The following is a 17,033-nucleotide window of genomic DNA, read 5'->3' as shown; positions in this document are numbered from 1 at the left end:
ACTAAATAACATGATCAGGATTCTTTTAAGAGAATCCATAAGGGATATTTTTTAAAACTTTTTTTCAAGTCTTCTTACCAACCTATTATTTTTATATCTTTCAAATGAGTTGCTGTGTTCTGGTAGCTACCACATAATGGCCACATAATAATATATTTCAGTATAGACAATATTAACTGACATACTATTTAAACTTCAAGTCTAGAGGAAGTTGTTGACAAGCACAAGAATATGAGAAATAGAATCTCATTAGTGAAGAGGTTCAAAGTTAAGCACGCTCTCCACAACTACATGAATAGAGTATAAGAAATGGGATATAGAAATGTAAAATGGTGCAGCTGCTGTGGAAAACAGTATGGCAATTTTTCAAAAAATTAAACACAGAATTACCCTATGATCCCCTTCTGCCTATATAGGTAGAAGAAATAAAAGTACAGACTCAAAACAGATTATTTATACACCCATATTTATAGCAGCATTATTCACAATAGCCAAAAAGTGGAAACAACCCAAGTATCCATCACAGATGAATGGGTAAACAAAACATGGTGCATACAATGAAGTATTATTCAGTCTAAGAAAGGAAGGAAATTTTGACATATGATACAACATGGATGAACCTTGAAGACATTAGGTTAAGGGAAATAAGCCAGTCACCAAAAGACAGATACTGTGTGGTTCTTACATGATGCCATGGACTGAACTGTACCCCTCCCAACAAAAATTCATGTTGAAGCCCTAACCTCAAATGCAGCTATATTTGGAGATAGGGCCATAAGGAAGTAATTAAGGTTAAATGAGGTCATACGGGTAGGGCCCACATACCACAGGATTAGTGTCCTTCTAATAAAAGACACCTGACAGATCAAGGAAAGGCCATGGAAGGACACTGTGAGAAAGCAGCTGCCTACAAGCAAGGAAGAGAGCCTTCACCACGAACAGAATCAGCTAGCACTTTGATCTTAGATCCAGCTAGAACCTTGATCTTAGATTCCCCAAACTGCAGAACTGTGAGAAATAAATTTCTACTGTTTAAGCCACCCAGCCTAAAGTATTTTGTTATCACAGCAGACTAATAAAACACGTAAGGTTCCTAGAGTAGTCAAATTCATAGAAACAGAAAGCAGAATGGTGCTAGCTAGAGGCGGGGCAAAAGAGGAATGGGGAGTTAGTATTTAATGAGTATAGTTTCAGTTGGGGAAGATGAAGAAGTTCTACACATGGACAGTGGTGATGGCTGCAAAACAATGTGAAGGTACTTACTGCATAGAACAGTACACTTAAAAATGGTTAAAATAGTAAATATTATGTTACACATTATTTCACCAAAATTTAAAAAATAAAGAAAAATAGGGACGCCTGGGTGGCTCAGTTGGTTAAGCTTCCATCTTTGGCTCAGGTCAAGATCTCACAGTTCACAGGTCAAGATCTACACTGCTATCAGTGTAGAGCCTGGAGCCTGCTTCAGATCTTCTGTTCCCCCTCCTTTGCCCCTCCTTCACTCATGTTCACACCTGCTCATGCGCTCTCTCTCAAAAATAAACAAATATTTTAAAAAATGATAAAAATAAAGAAAAATAAACAAGGATTAAGGATTCAATTAGCCTTATCCTCCTGACTCTTGTAGACAGACCTGAGTCATTATCTCTAAGTTACGTGCATTCAGCCACTGCCTTAAAAAAATAAACATTAAAAAAAAATTTTTTTTCTAGTTGCCTGATGCCAACCATAAGGGTTACAAAAGCCTGGAGTGGATTTTTCATGCAAACTAGTGATCAGAGTTCCAAAAAGAAAACTATGAAACAGACTATATAAACTATTTGTGCAATTCACTAATGAATATTTAATAAATGTTGTTATGTCTGATAGAATTTGTCCTGAGACTCGTCATTAAAACTTGAGTGAGGGGCGCCTGGGTGGCGCAGTCGGTTAAGCGTCCGACTTCAGCCAGGTCACGATCTCGCGGTCCGGGAGTTCGAGCCCCGCGTCGGGCTCTGGGCTGATGGCTCAGAGCCTGGAGCCTGTTTCCGATTCTGTGTCTCCCTCTCTCTCTGCCCCTCCCCCGTTCATGCTCTGTCTCTCTCTGTCCCAAAAATAAATAAACGTTGGAAAAAAAAAAAACTTGAGTGAATGTCTTGGAGTATATCTTTTTTATATAGCTCTCTCAGAACTATAGTAATGTTTCACATATTCAAAAAACAATTTAAACCAAATAGAATGTGGTTTAAACCCAGTAAGTACAATAAAAATTAACAACCTAACAGTATTACAATTGAACAACATGAACACACTGAAGGGTTGGGAAGAAAATAATTAACCAAGGTAACTTTGGAAAACAGTAATTTGACTGGATATTGAAAGGCTAAAGATAAAAAGAACTATACATAAATAACGTGATCTAGTTAGTAAATTTGTTCCTTACAGGGATATGGATTAGCAACTGTCAAACTATATGTATGCTAAGAATGAACGAATAGTTAGTTAAGAGACTATGGATAATAATAGGATTCTTACCAGTGGAGAAAGAAGTTACAAATAAGTAACAAGAAAGGCTAAAACAGGGGCGCCTGGGTGGCGCAGTCGGTTAAGCGTCCGACTTCAGCTTAGGTCACGATCTCGCGGTCCGTGAGTTCGAGCCCTGCATCGGGCTCTGGGCTGATGGCTCAGAGCCTGGAGCCTGTTTCCGATTCTGTGTCTCCCTCTCTCTCTGCCCCTCCCCCGTTCATGCTCTGTCTCTCTCTGTCCCAAAAATAAATAAACGTTAAAAAAAAAAAATTTTTTTTAAAAAAAAGAAAGGCTAAAACAAGCCATGCAGGACTGAACTGGAGTCAAAGGTATAAGTATAAACTCATGATTTTATACATACATATAAATTATGACACATATACAAATACAGAAATATAGATGTGCATGTGTGCACAGTCTCAAAATATCTCCAACGTTTATTAATTACAAGGAGAAACTGTAATTTTACTAAAGAGCCAGTAGACACCAAGTGTTCAAGGTTAACATCACAAGTATTAACATAACTGTGTATATTAATATATTATTCACATATTGCTATGGACTGAATGTTTGTGTTCCCCTAAAATTCTTATGTTGAAGTCTAATCCCAATGTGATGGTATTTGGAGAAAGGACTTTAGTGAAGTAATTAGGTCATAAGAGTGGAGCCTTCATGAATGGGATCAGCGCCCTGATCCAAGGGACACAAGAGGGCTTGCTTCCTCCCTGTTCTCTGCCATGGGAAATTATGTGGAGAAGATGGCATCCTGGGAAGCAGGACCTCACCAGACACCTTGATCTTGGACTGCTCAGCCAACAGAAATAAATGTGTGTTGTTTAAGCCACCATGTCTATGGCATATTTATTAAAGTAGCCCAACTAAGACACGTGTCAGACACAAATCAATGATATCAATATAACATGAACCCTCTGATATGATGCACTGAGAAGGGCATAGCATGATTCCTATTGCATTCTTGCCAAAATGCATAACCTCATTCTGATCATGAGAAAACGTCAGACAAACCCAAACTAAGGAACTATCAACAAAATAACCAACCAGTACTCTTCAAAAGTGTCAAGATCACGACAGACAAGGGAAGACTGAGAACTACCACAGACTGATGTAGATTAATGAAAACTGACAATTGGGGGCACCTGGATGGCTCAGTTAGACATCTGACTTCGGTTCAGCTCATGATCTCATGGTTTGTGAGTTCAAGCCCCACATCAGGCTCTGTGCTGACAGCTCAGAGCCTGGAGCCTGCTTCAGATTCTGTGTGTGTCTTTCTCTCTGCCCCTCCCCTGCTCGTGCTCGCTCTCAAAAATAAGCATTTAAAAAAAAATTTTTTTAAGACTATTTTAAAAGGAATCATGACAATTAAATGCAATGTTGAATCCTGGAATAGGACACTGGTAGAGAAACTAGTGAAATTAGAGTAAGGTCTATAGTTTAGATAACAAAATTATACCTAAGTTAATTCCCTGTCTGTGATCATTATACTACAGTATGTGAGATGATAGCATTAGGGAAGCTGAAAGAATGGTGACAGGAATTTTGGGTGCATCTAAAATTATTAAAAACAAAACAAAAACACCCTGGTGGTGAGATTGTGTGTGTACTGGCAGGGGAAAAGGGACCACTGATTAGTATTTAACATTCATTCATCTCAAACTTGAAAGAACTTCTACAAATTTGTTCTTCTACTAGTGCTTTTTACCTAAGTAAATGGCATCACCCAATCTTTTAGTTGCTTGGCTCAAACATCTGAAATTCATTCTTTGAATTCTATCTCCATCCTACTAGGTCTATCTTCAAAAAATGGGTGCCAAGTCTACCCATTCCTGACTACGTCCAATGTACCCACCCTAAGCCAATCCTATCCCAAAAGACTGAAAAAGTCTCCTAACTAGGTTTCCTGCTCCTTCACCAGCTCCTTTTAAGTCTATGCTCCATATAGCTGCCATTTTATATTTTAGAATGTAGATCTGATCATTTCACGCTTCCACTCAAAACACTCCAGTGACTTCTCATCTCACCTAAATAAAACATAGAAATCTTCATTCCATCACTTGTAAGATGCTACATGATCTGGTTCCTGGTTATCTCTCCATCTTACCATCCTTCTCTTGTTCATTCTGACTGAGCTACACTACTAGAGTCTGATATTTCTTAGACATGCCAAATACAATTCTGCCTTGGGGTTTCTGCAATTACTATTACTTTTACATGTAAAGTTATTTCCTCAGGAATATCTGGCTTATTCACTCATTTTAGATTTTTGCTCAAGTATCACCTCAACAGAGAGATCATTCCTGACTACCCTACCTAAAATTGTACCTGTATTTTCCTATCCCAACTAATGTTTCTTTATAATACTTACAGTACTCCCTTATATGTCACATACTATATATTTGTTTAGTTTGCCTCTCCAAGTGGAATAAAAAATCCAAGACACAAGGATTTCCTCCCTCTTATTCACTACTGGGGAGACAGTTCCTAAAGAAGTGCTTGGCCCTCAAATATTTATCAAACAAATATTTAATAATTAAGCTTCACTTACCCAACATCTGCTTTAGTATCTTAGACAAAGTTCTAAGATCAAACATATTATGCAAGTCTCTACTTTCTCTAGTAAATTGCATCGAAGGAACTCAGTTTATTAAACTTTTCAGTTAATTTTTGAGTGTTCAACCTGCCAAATCTTCCAGATTTTAAGATCCCAAAAGTATGGTTTCAATATTTAACAGCCATGGCTGTATTTCTATGTCAAATTATATATAATTCCTTACGTGCATACATACACATTATTTTTTATTGTGGGATTACATGCAAGATGCACATATGTTGATTTTGCAAAATTGGGTAATAATTTTCCTATTTTAAATTATAGAGATTTATGTGGCCCCTGGGTGGCTTAGTCAGTTAAGCATCTGACTTTAGCTCAGGCCATGATTTCATAGTTTGTGGGCTCGAACCCCACGTCGGGCTCTGTGCTGACAGCTCAGAGCCTGGAGCCTGCTTCAAATTGTGTCTCCCTCTCTCTGCTCCTCTCTCCCTCCCTCCTCCCTCTCTTTCTCAAAAATAAACATTAAAAAAAATTTTCTTTAATTAAAGAGGTCTATAATTTTTTCTTAGTTAGAAACACAACTCTCAATAATCAACCATCCTATGGGAAAATATAACTTACTTTATAATGGTATGCTTTATACATTGTCCAAAAAAAACCAAAAACAAACAAACAAACAAAAACATAATTTAAGCTCTCTGTAGCGTTCAATCCCAGGTCCTTCTACTTTAAAATACTAAAATAAAATTATGAATAATTCTAGGAGTGATGCTTTTATGCATTTATGTTGAGGAAGAGGGGATTTGAATCTTTTTTTTTTGTTTTTTAACAACTCAGAAATTAAAATCTGTATAGTAGTCATAAATCCTTTTAATAAGTTAAAAAAAATCCTCTTTTAAGAAGTTAAAAAGATTTAATTTCACCCACCTGATTATCATTATTTAAAAAATCTTCGAGGAACCCTTTAGTACACTTTGCCCTTGAAGTTTGTTGAGGATTATCATCAGAGTTAACAGGAACAGGAGATTTGCTAAATAGGATTTAAGGATACAAGAAAGTAAGTTCCCAATTTATAAAAATTAGTCTATAACTGAATGGTTATCATTTAAATACAAATAATCACCAAGAAACAACCATTGCGAATACAATTCATATTGATTTTGCTTGGTGATTCCCTATCTCCCTAAACTGATATTAGAATCTCACCCTCCCTATCTCCTTGTTTCTCCTTTAGAGCTTTTTTTTTTTTAATATATATTTTTTAAGCTTATTTATTTTTGAGAGAGAGAAAGAGGGAGAGAGCACGTGCGCACCAACAAGTGTGAGCAGGGGAGGAGCAGAGAGAGAGGGAGACACAGAATCCGAAGCAGGCTCCAGGGTATGAGCTGCCAGGACAGAGCCCAACAACGGGCTCCAACTCCTGAACTGTGAGATTGTGACCTGAGCTGAAGTCGGAGGCTCAACCAACTGAGCCACCCAGGTGTCCCTCTCCTTTAAAGCTTTAAGAAAAAACTATCAAGTAAAAACATTAGTCCTCAAACAAATAAGCCTTGAACTATGGCTACACTCCAAAAGCTCATTTGTGCGAAATAAGCAGTACATTTTTCCAAATAAACAGTTAGTTACCCCAATGATAATAAAAACCCCCACAAATATATGAGTTTCTACTGGGATGATAGTTACATGCTCTTCCACGTCAAAGCAACAGGTCCTGCCCTCCAGAACTGGCATTAATAAAGAGGACAGATTACAGTAGGAAAAAGATCAATTGTGAAATTAAAACTCCTGAGTTCAGGGGCGCCTGGGTGGCGCAGTCGGTTAAGCGTCCGACTTCAGCCAGGTCACGATCTCGCGGTCCGTGAGTTCGAGCCCCGCGTCAGGCTCTGGGCTGATGGCTCAGAGCCTGGAGCCTGTTTCCGATTCTGTGTCTCCCTCTCTCTCTGCCCCTCCCCCGTTCATGTTCTGTCTCTCTCTGTCCCAAAAATAAATAAACGTTGAAAAAAAAAATTAAAAAAAAAAAAAAAAAAAAAAAAAAACTCCTGAGTTCAAACCTCAATCCCACTCACTATGTGACTTTATATAATTTATTTACCTAAACTTCAGTTTTACATTAGTAGTCCCACTTATCTCACAGAAGTATTGCATAAATTAACTCTATGTACCTGGCACAATAAATATTAGTTTCTTTCTTCATGTTTCAAGGGACAGTAGGGCAACCCCAGCAAAAGTCAGAATTCTCCCAAAACAAATTCTATTAGTCACAGAGAACAAAGTCATTCTTTCTTATTTATATATCAACATAAAATGTGTTTCTAACTCAAGTAATCAGATATCTAAGAATCTTTCCCTAACATATAAATGTCACAATTCTAACTTTTTCTTAATAATTAGCAGCACTTCATTATTGACTCCTTTGATTTGTAACTTACTATGAGGTTTTTCTTACTCCCATGTAGTCTTTTCTCACATTCTTTACCAAAGGAGTTTGCACATCCATCTACCACCATCAAAAAGCATTTACCAGATTACTGAAGATGGGTGTGGGATACATAAGAATTCATTATACTATTCTTCTACTTTTGTATTTCTTGGAAATTTTCCATTATAAAAATGTTAAACAAATAAAAAAAAAAGCAGTTATCTGATGGTGGTTGTGTTCTACCTTTCAGTATACTACCTTGACTACTTCCTAGTCAATTTTTGTTTTGATGGTAGATTGACAATAATTTGTCAACACCATACTAAGGTCAGGTCTATTCCTTCTGACAATCCATCATTCATTTTATGCACAAACATACCCATCACAATATGAATTCAATCTTCCAGAAGTCAACTTCTATATGCAAGATACTGGGCCAAACCAACGATTATAATAATAATTATACAAGCATAAATTATAGTATCTAATTACATAATACACTAAAAGCATTCAAAAATTTTATTCTTAAACACCTCTGATACTATTTGCTCACCCATTCTTGTTGGTTGCAATTGAAAGTAAAGTATTATAGCTATGGTACTTTACAATTACCAAGACCAACTGACAAAATAAGAAATTAGAAAAAAAAGTTTAAGAATTAACTGAGCTAATTATTACCCCAAGTTTCAAAAAATAAAGATACTATTGAAGCAACAATTGAGAAATGAAGGTAAATGAGGAAAAAAAAATATTCTGGATAATTATCACCACCATTAACAATTTACAAGACAGCTCATAAGTCAGAAATTGTCCTAAGTACCTTATATTCTCTAATCAAATGAATCCTCACAACAGCCCCAAGTAGAGAATTTATATAAGGTCTTGTACAAAGCAGTTTAACTTGTATAAGGTGTCAGCAAAGACAAAAAAAAGTAACAGAACTATGATTCCAAACCAGAATTATAGTAAGTGTCCATATTAAAAAAAAAGATGTTCAACTGAGAAGTGATCAAAAAATGGATCCAGCAATTAACAGACTCTGTCTATAACAGAGTATGACAGAATGAAAGTTTAGACAACAGAAGATAATAAATTATCAGAGCGTAAGGCAGGATATAGGGTTACCAAGAATGCATTTCTTATGAGTTCACACAATAATATCACTAAGGAAAAAAGCTTTCCTACCTAAGCTCAATTCTTACTCCACACCCACATTCATAGGTATCGATGTAAACAGTTTAAATTATTCTGAGAAACCATGTTGTAACAAGGTTAAGCACACAAATAAAAACAATATTAGAAACTACAAAAATGTATTACAATAGACCATACCAAAACACCACCACTGTTTACGGAAAATAACGACTAAGAGAAAATAAAATGTAAATGAAAAAAATGGATAACTGCATAACTCCATATATGGAAAGAATATAGAGGGAGAAAAAAACTTAAAAAGAAAACAACAAGAATTTCATAGCACTCCTCCATCTGCAAAATAGGTTGCTTTTGGTTGTGATTTTTCACCAGTAAAATCAGTATTTTACAGTGTAACAAAAAAACACATAAAGAAGACAAAAGTTGTATAATGTGCCTAAGGTTATGCAACATTACACCATCTTGTGGTAACAACTGAAAAATGCAATTCAAAGAAACAACACAAAGGCAACATTCTATAGAATTAACATGTCACTATAATTGTCAATTATCACAGAGTTATGTAAAAAATAAACTAACTGGGGCACCTGGGTGGCTCAGTCAGTTAAGCATCTGACTTCAGCTCAGGTCATGATTTCACAGCTCGTGAGTTCAAGCCCCACATCCGGCTCTGCGCTGACAACTCAGAGCCTGGAGCCTGGTTCAGATTCTGTGTCTCCCTCTCTCTCTGTGCACGACCCCTGTTCTGGCTGTCTCTCTCAAAAATAAACATTGAAAAAAAATTTTTAAATAAATAAAATAAATTAACTGTTCACATGACATTTTTCACTTGGAGAACTAAAAACTTTTTCCATTGTAACTTACGTACAAAGTAACAGGGATATTTTCCCATGATCTTTCTGCTTCAAGTTTATCTAATGAACAAGGACTATCATCCTTTTTCTTAGACTTCGGTAACTCTTCAGCACAATGCTCTAGATTTCTCTTGGCCTTCAGGATAAGCAATTCAATTTTGTCACCTAATTTAAAAGATTAAATTAATTCAAGAAAAAAAGTAAATGCAGAGCACAACAAAATCTCAAAGGCAACAAACAAGTAAGAGTTCAGATAATTTAGAATATACACACATCTGTAACAAATTTTTTAATGACATTCCAAAGGAAAAAAGGGGAGAAGAGACATTTTCTAGGCACAAAATGATATATAAATGAAGACCATTATGTGTTCAAGATTTATCATCTGTTCATTACATCAAGAATGTAACATAAAAGCTCCTAGACATTAGGTCAAATTTATAGCACTTTCTTTGGTTCTTAAAAATAAAACAAAACAATTACCACTGAATGGCTTTTTGGTTTGTCCTGGGAGAACTGGATTCTCACATTGACACTGGCTATGTTGAGAATCACATTTACATTCATTAATCAATCCTTTATCATCATTCAAGGAATCTGAAATGTTTGAGGGTTCAAAAGAATATTCAAAACAATCTAATTTATTCATAAGTCGAGAAGTTCTTTGTGCCTGGTAACTATGTCTAGGGGAACACCGATCTTCTTTAAATATTTTATATATCCTTTGACTATTTGTATCAGGTAGCAAGTCTTGATGGTGGAGCCACACCGGGTAGGTGAAATCAGGTATACTAGTTATCCCTGAAACATTAAGGTCCGATTTCTGGCTAGTGAGCCATCTTGGGTAATTCTTTTCAAGATTGTGTTCTGAACTGTCCTCGAAAGACAATTTCTTGGAAAAAGGTAAAGATGGTTCAGAAACGCATTTATTAGTCTTACTCACAAGTTTTGGGTTTTTCAGCCTACCACATTGCTTTCCATTTATATTTGTGTATACAACGGGAGTAACTAAGTTATCCTTGCACATGGGAGTGGAGGGTTCTTGAAAATTTTTATTCTTCTCAGTAACTGATGAACTCAGTCTTCCAATGCATTTCTTCTTTTTCTTGCTAATTCGATGATTTGATCCAACATAAGCAAAAGAAAATGATCCATCTGCTGGAAGTTTTAATAGATCATCAGTTGTTAGGCTAATGGAGTCTATGTCATTAACAGTCTTTCTTCTACAGGATAAGGACAAGGAGCTTTTTTTGTGATCAACATTTTCAAAAGCTGAAAAACAAAGCATAGTTCTGTTTATTTCCCTAAATCACATACAACAATACTTCATAATATTTAACAGTAAATGAAAATTAAGAATTTGTCATTTTGCTGCTTCCCTTTATCTTCACTAAAGTTTGATTGAAAGTATAAATAGTATAGGTTGATGAAATACAATGTGTTTTCTCACATCTCTTCAATTTGTTTTAACTAAGTTGTACATTTTTTTCTCCAACCTGTAAATTTTCCCTTGTTCTTTATTTACCATTTAACCTTTTTTCATCTAGACCTATCCAGTGCACTAATACACTCATATTATTATTAGTCACTCGACACTGGCTGCAACATAGAAGAAAAATATGCTATTAAACTATGTGGAAAAATAATTTGCTTTCTGCCAATTAAGCCTGCAACAGCATTAACACAAAAAGAATAGCTGTCCTAACAGTCTTCTGGAATATATACTGCTCCCATACTTCTAAGAGTTGAATGAAAAATTTTTCCATACTAGGGCTATTCCTTAAGTCTTCAGTAAAGTGTTAACTGGGTTATCAATAGATGCATTTTCCAAAGTTGTCTTCATGGGAACTGCATCAAGGAAAAACTCTTAACATCTTATATTATTGTCCTATAGAATACAGATCAGGAAGACAGAGTCTTATCACGTCAACTGGGATTGATCAAGTATAAATTCAGAAAGACTGAGATTTATCTGAAGTCATCAAGCTAGTTAATGAAACTTAGAACCACCATGTCAATGCTCTTTCCATTATGCTAAAATAAAATGGCTTAAGGGTTTAGGATCAACCACCTGCTATTATTAGTCACATTCATCAGCTTCCCCTCCACGGTCACAAGAAGATCTTAGCTGAAAATTCTTGAGAACCAGAGAATTACAGAATCATTTAAGAAAAATATCCAGACCTCCATATTACATAAGTCATTTTTACCCCAAAGGGGGGGAAAAAAAGTGTCTACTTTTTCAAGGCTACAACACATCTTTCAAATGCTTTAAATCAGTGGGGGAAACACACACACACACACACACACACACACACACACAAAATAAAAGCATACCATTGTTTGGTTTACAAATATAGTTGGAGAATTCTGGCATATGAGCAGAACACCTATTGTTGTTAATCTGTCCAGTGTTTGCGCCTGCATACATCTGGCTTAAATCAAAATCATCAATATAGGCCTGTAGAGCCTGAGAGGCAGAACTATACAGTTTATCCTTATATTGAAAAGAGCCATCAGAGTTAGAGGAATTGCTACCACTCAGGCTGCAGCTTGCTAGCAGAGAAGATACTGAAGATTCCCGAGAACAAACTCTGTGTTTTGTAATTGATTTTGCCATGGCTTCCTCAAAATGGGTTATTTCTATTCATTTCTCTTAAAAACTGTAATACAAAAACAATAGGTTAAGGTTCCATTAAAGGGAATAATAGCCATATAGAGAGAAATTACTAAATTTGTAAGCTTTTTTATAATCTTCTTTAAGGAATAAAATCCATTTCTATAATTTTTAGGCAATACACATTGATTTTCTATTATTATAATTATTGTGAATTCCTTCATCATTGATTTAGAAAACATTTATTGAGTACCTACTATGTGCCTGGAATTGTGTACACATAATTATCTGAGAACAGTACCAAGAGAAGAGTACTCACTATTTCAAAGTCCTAAAAACTACTGATGAGCAGTCTTTTCTATGGGAATAGATTCTATGACATCACAATACCTAACACTCCCCTGTACAGACTATTTTTCAATTCATATGCCTACTATTATACACTGCAGATAGTAGGTGCTCAATAAATTTTTAAAGGCATCAAATGAGGTATTAGAAACAAGAAGCAAGAACAGAATATCCACTTTTAATGTTGTAAATGCCAATATGTAACTTTAGCCAGCCCTTTCCTCAAAAAAAAAAACTGAGAACAAAGTAATTAACAGTATTTATTATAAAGAAATAAACCACAAATTTATTGAGCTAGGAACATGCTCTTTTCCTAAGATAATATCGTTATTGTTAATCATTTTCTCACCTTCATTTTTGGCAATACACTTACCATTTTCACTTCTTATGTTACACAGATTCAACCTACCTCTCTTTTAAAAGAGACTTAGATAATTTGGAAATTGACAACATACTCAACTTAGAATAGTAATAATAGGATCTATTTCGAATAGGATCATTTGAAAAACTAAAAAGTAACAAACAGGTGTTACTTCAGTACGGTATGATACTCTTAAAAATTAAATCAGTGGGGGCGCCTGGGTGGCGCAGTCGGTTAAGCGTCCGACTTCAGCCAGGTCACGATCTCGCGGTCCATGAGTTCAAGCCCCGCGTCGGGCTCTGGGCTGATGGCTCAGAGCCTGGAGCCTGCTTCCGATTCTGTGTCTCCCTCTCTCTCTGCCCCTCCCCCGTTCATGCTCTGTCTCTCTCTGTCTCAAAAATAAATAAAAACATTAAAAAAAAATTTTTTTTTTAAAATAAAAAAAATAAAAATTAAATCAGTGGAAATGGATTTTTTTCTGTACTGAAAAGGAAAGATTAATGTCTAGGACTTAACACATGCTATAATGTTATAAAGTTAAAATGTTCAACTTTGGGCTATAATTTTGGGAATGTTTAAGTTAGAACAACTGTTAATGCAATCTTAATAACTATCGAATTTGACTTTAAAATATTGAAAGTTTTCCATTTAAAGAAGAGTAAAACAGCATCCTGCCTCAGCTTCAGAGCATGCAAGAGCATGCATCTGCCTTTGCAGCCACAGAACATAAGATAACGGTTAATTAGCCTCTTTGATTTCCCTGAATACTGTGGTGTTGGTATGCCTCCAAAGAATGGCTAGCCTAAGTCAGCTGTGCTCTTTCTTTACCGCTTTCACTAATGATGTTTAAGTTTTCTCACGTAAATATGGTTTGACCCAACATTTTCTCCCTTATTCCAACAAAATAAGTCAGAGAAAGACAAATCCCATACAATTTCACTCATATGTGAAATTTAAGAAACAAAACACTCGAACACAGGAGAAGGGACCAAAAAAGGAGAGAGGAAACCAAACCATAAGAGACTCTTAAGTACAGAGAACAAACAGGTTTGATGGAGGGAGGTGGGCAGGGAATGGGCTAAATGGGTGATACCCTTAAGGAGGGTACTTGTGGGGTGGGGGTGGCTCAGTCGGTTAAGCCTCCGACTTCAGCTCAGGTCATGATCTCACAGCTCGAGAGTTCCAGCCCCGGGTCGGGCTCTGTGCTGACAGCTCAGACCCTGGAGCCTGCTTCACATTCTGTCTCTGCCTCTCTGTGCCCTCCCCTGCTCGCGATCTGTATCTGTCTGTCTGTCCCTCTCTCTCTCTCAAAAATAAACATAAAAAAAAAAAAAAATTAAGGAGGGTACTTGCTGTGACGATCACTGGGTGTATATGTCAGTGATGAAACACTAAATTCTACACCTGAAACCAACTTACCATATGTTAAACAATTAGAATTTAAATAAAAACTTGAAATAAAAAACAAAAACAAAAACGAACCCCTAAAAGGTAAAGCTGTTGGATTACAGTTCTCAGTAAGTGGGTAACAACATTTATTTTAGTTCATAGGAGGTCAGAAAGAAAAGCCACAATTGAATTCTTACTGGGGAGAGCTCCCCAAAGTATACAAAAGTAGAATTAACACTTTAATAAACCCCCGTGCACCCATTACCCTGCTTCAAATAATCACCCACACACCCCAACTTTCTATCCACCCACTTTTCCCCACTGCCACCACAGCATTATTTGGAAGCAAATCCCATTATCTTACCATCTCTTCCGTAAACACTTCCGTTCCTATCTCCAAAAGGAAATCCATCATTCCGAAGAATGAAATGTTACACGAATGGCAACAAGTTTCAACTACCTTTGATTCAAGAACAGAATGTTCACTGTTAAATAACCAATAGGAACAGCTCGCGCGCAATGAAGAACTCCTAGAAACAACAGCTCTGTGGTTTATGTTTTGACACCGAATTTTGTTTATTCTACAGCTAAACGACAAGAATTATTGGACCCGGAAAGCGAAGATCGCGGGCATCCCTGCGGGAGAGCATCTTTTCCCCTCTCGACGCGCTGGCTTCAATCCTTCCGCCCTTTACCTAGGAGTCACCCACCCTGCAGGATTCCAACACCCCCGGCGGTCACAGACAAACACTTCTGTTAGCTACTTCCACCCAGAAGTCATTTATTAGGCAGCAGGCGTGAGCCCCACCGGGGCGGACGGAGTTTTTCCGAGGTGACAGCCCCTAAGGCCTAATCCCCCTTCCGCCCCGCCCTCTTCAATAGACGCCTCGAGTCTCCAGAAGCCCACGTCAGGGCCCCTCCGTCCCGCTCCGCGACTCTCCCCCGCTCGGGAGCCTCCCGCTAAAGACGTTCTCTTCCCACGGGGAATGTCCACTCGCGCCCGCCCTCAGGAGACGTCCTCCTCTTCCCTCCACGCCACTCTTTCTCTGGTTTCTCCCATGGGCCGTCAAAGGATGGGGCGCCCCTCGAAACTACAGTCCCTTTTCGGGCCGAACTCACCGACGAAGTCTCCCAAAGAGATAAAAAAAAAAAAAAACAAAAACCGCACACTTCCACAACTCTCCACCGAAAGCCTACGCCTGTTACCGGACGGGAGACGCGATACAGCATCCCCGACCTGGACACCGCCCCGCCCCAGGCTCCGCTTGCTCGAGGCCAGCTCCGCCGTCACAGCGGAACGCGACGCCCGCGCTCGCTTTCAAACTGATCCAACATGGCGCTGGCTTGCGGTGCGCATGCGTGGCGCTCGGCGCCCGGGGCAGCTGGGTGAGGGGCGGAGGCCGCAGGGGAAAAGGGGCGCGGCAGGGTGTAAAGTCGCACTCTCGGCCGGGAAGTGTAGTTTCTTCGTCCTCGTCTTTCTGGGGTTGGGGGGTGGGGGGCGGAGGGGGTGGTTGGTTGACTCCGGACAGCTTCGTCCGGCTGCCCCGCACGCCCGCCCCTCCTCGGTCACCACTCTTTGCGGCTACTCCGCGCAGATGATAGGCTGAACTTCCCTCGGCTGGCTCCCCGGGAGTGTGTGAGGGGACGAGGTAGGGAAGGAGACTCGGGGGCGCTGGCGGCTGCCGGTTTGGTCTCGGCCTCCCCGCCTTCAGAGCACCCCCTCCCAGGATAAGACACCATCTCCGCCGTGGTGGAGGGGCAGCTCCCCGGACCACTTCCTTCCCTCCCTCCTCAGTGCCTTCCGCATCCCATCCCTGAGCCCCGTCCTTCTGGGCTTGCAGCCAGCCCCTCGCAATAGAGCAGATGCGAGATTGGAGGAGGGAGTTTGGTCAGGGATGGGATTTAACAAATTCCTTGGGGACCTTGATTCCCAGGGAAGAATGTCAGTGACCCAGCACGGATTGGGGACCCAGTCAGGCAGCCCAGAAAAAGGGAGATTATATACAAACAGATGTAAAGACCACTAACAACATACGTGATTCTGTCTACGAGGCTGGGACAGGATATGAGGTGCGAAGAATCCAGTTTCAACCAAGTGGTGTATCCAAAAAAAGATGTCATCTCAATATTGGTTTATGTTTATTTTCCACTGACCCTGTGGGTGAAGATATCCTTGACCATTACTCCACCGGAATATGTTCCAGTCCATCCGATGTTACATCACAAGGTAATGGCCCTGTAGTCCTGCTGTTTGTTTTCTTCTTTGCACCCTCTCTAGCCCACTAAACGTAACCTTTCCTTTTTTCCTGGCAAACGAAAAAGCCCACGAGCTATAAAATGCAATTGAGTGGTTCAATTAAACACGTTTATTGTGGCAGGAAGTGCTAGTGATTTGAAAATGAGTAAGTCAAAGTCCCTGCAGGAGTTTACACCCTAGTGCTATGTTCCAATAATCTGTGCTTCTTTAAATCAGTCAGTATCAAGTATGTTGCTGATAGGAAATAAAGAACTGTGTTATATATGCTGGGGCAAGCACAGATCAGGGACCAGCCAAGGACTGTTAATGGCATGAGCTTAAAAAGTTAGACATCTTTATTTACATTCCACCAGAATGTCTTTTTAACCAGTCCTTCTTTAAAATAATTTCTTAAAGTCTCCTTTCATAAACAGTATTATTAACACTTCTCTTACTACTTTTTTCTTTCATCATGCGCATATATAGCAAATGTGTCCTAAAGAGGGTATAAAGTGAAAATAAAGAACACTGAGAAAATATTAAGGAAATGATCAAATATATTGACCTAATTCATGGATCA

The 17,033-nt window shown here is 38.4% G+C and overlaps 2 protein-coding genes across 8 annotated transcripts in view; one reads left to right on the top strand and one right to left on the bottom strand.

Annotated features, from left to right (window-relative positions):
* Positions 1-15,553, bottom strand: part of CD3H18orf54 (chromosome D3 C18orf54 homolog) — a 27,591-nt gene extending 12,038 nt beyond the window's left edge. The window contains exons 1-6 of one of the 2 annotated variants that reach the window (XM_045459097.1): positions 15,337-15,451; positions 14,582-14,677; positions 11,840-12,165; positions 9,986-10,774; positions 9,517-9,667; positions 6,002-6,104 (exon numbers count right to left, since the gene is read on the bottom strand). In XM_045459097.1, coding sequence (XP_045315053.1) covers positions 6,002-6,104; positions 9,517-9,667; positions 9,986-10,774; positions 11,840-12,122 — 1,326 coding nt within the window. In that variant the 5' untranslated portion in view covers positions 12,123-12,165; positions 14,582-14,677; positions 15,337-15,451. Of the gene's footprint in view, positions 1-6,001; positions 6,105-9,512; positions 9,668-9,985; positions 10,775-11,839; positions 12,166-14,581; positions 14,678-15,336 lie in introns of both variants that reach the window. The other variant, XM_045459098.1, reaches the window with a different exon arrangement.
* The window catches only part of STARD6 (StAR related lipid transfer domain containing 6), a 25,082-nt gene continuing 23,547 nt past the window's right edge, over positions 15,499-17,033 (top strand). Inside the window, exons 1-2 of one of the 6 annotated variants that reach the window (XM_045459103.1) lie at positions 15,499-15,566; positions 16,152-16,444. The gene's annotated coding sequence lies outside the window, so the exon portion shown is untranslated. Of the gene's footprint in view, positions 16,445-17,033 lie in introns of all 6 variants that reach the window. The other 5 variants (XM_045459106.1, XM_045459102.1, XM_045459105.1 and 2 more) reach the window with 5 other exon arrangements.

The sequence above is a fragment of the Leopardus geoffroyi genome, chromosome D3 (genome assembly GCF_018350155.1).
Source record: "Leopardus geoffroyi isolate Oge1 chromosome D3, O.geoffroyi_Oge1_pat1.0, whole genome shotgun sequence".
NCBI classification, from domain to species: domain Eukaryota; kingdom Metazoa; phylum Chordata; class Mammalia; order Carnivora; family Felidae; genus Leopardus; species Leopardus geoffroyi.
This window is presented reverse-complemented; position numbering and strand designations above follow the sequence as displayed.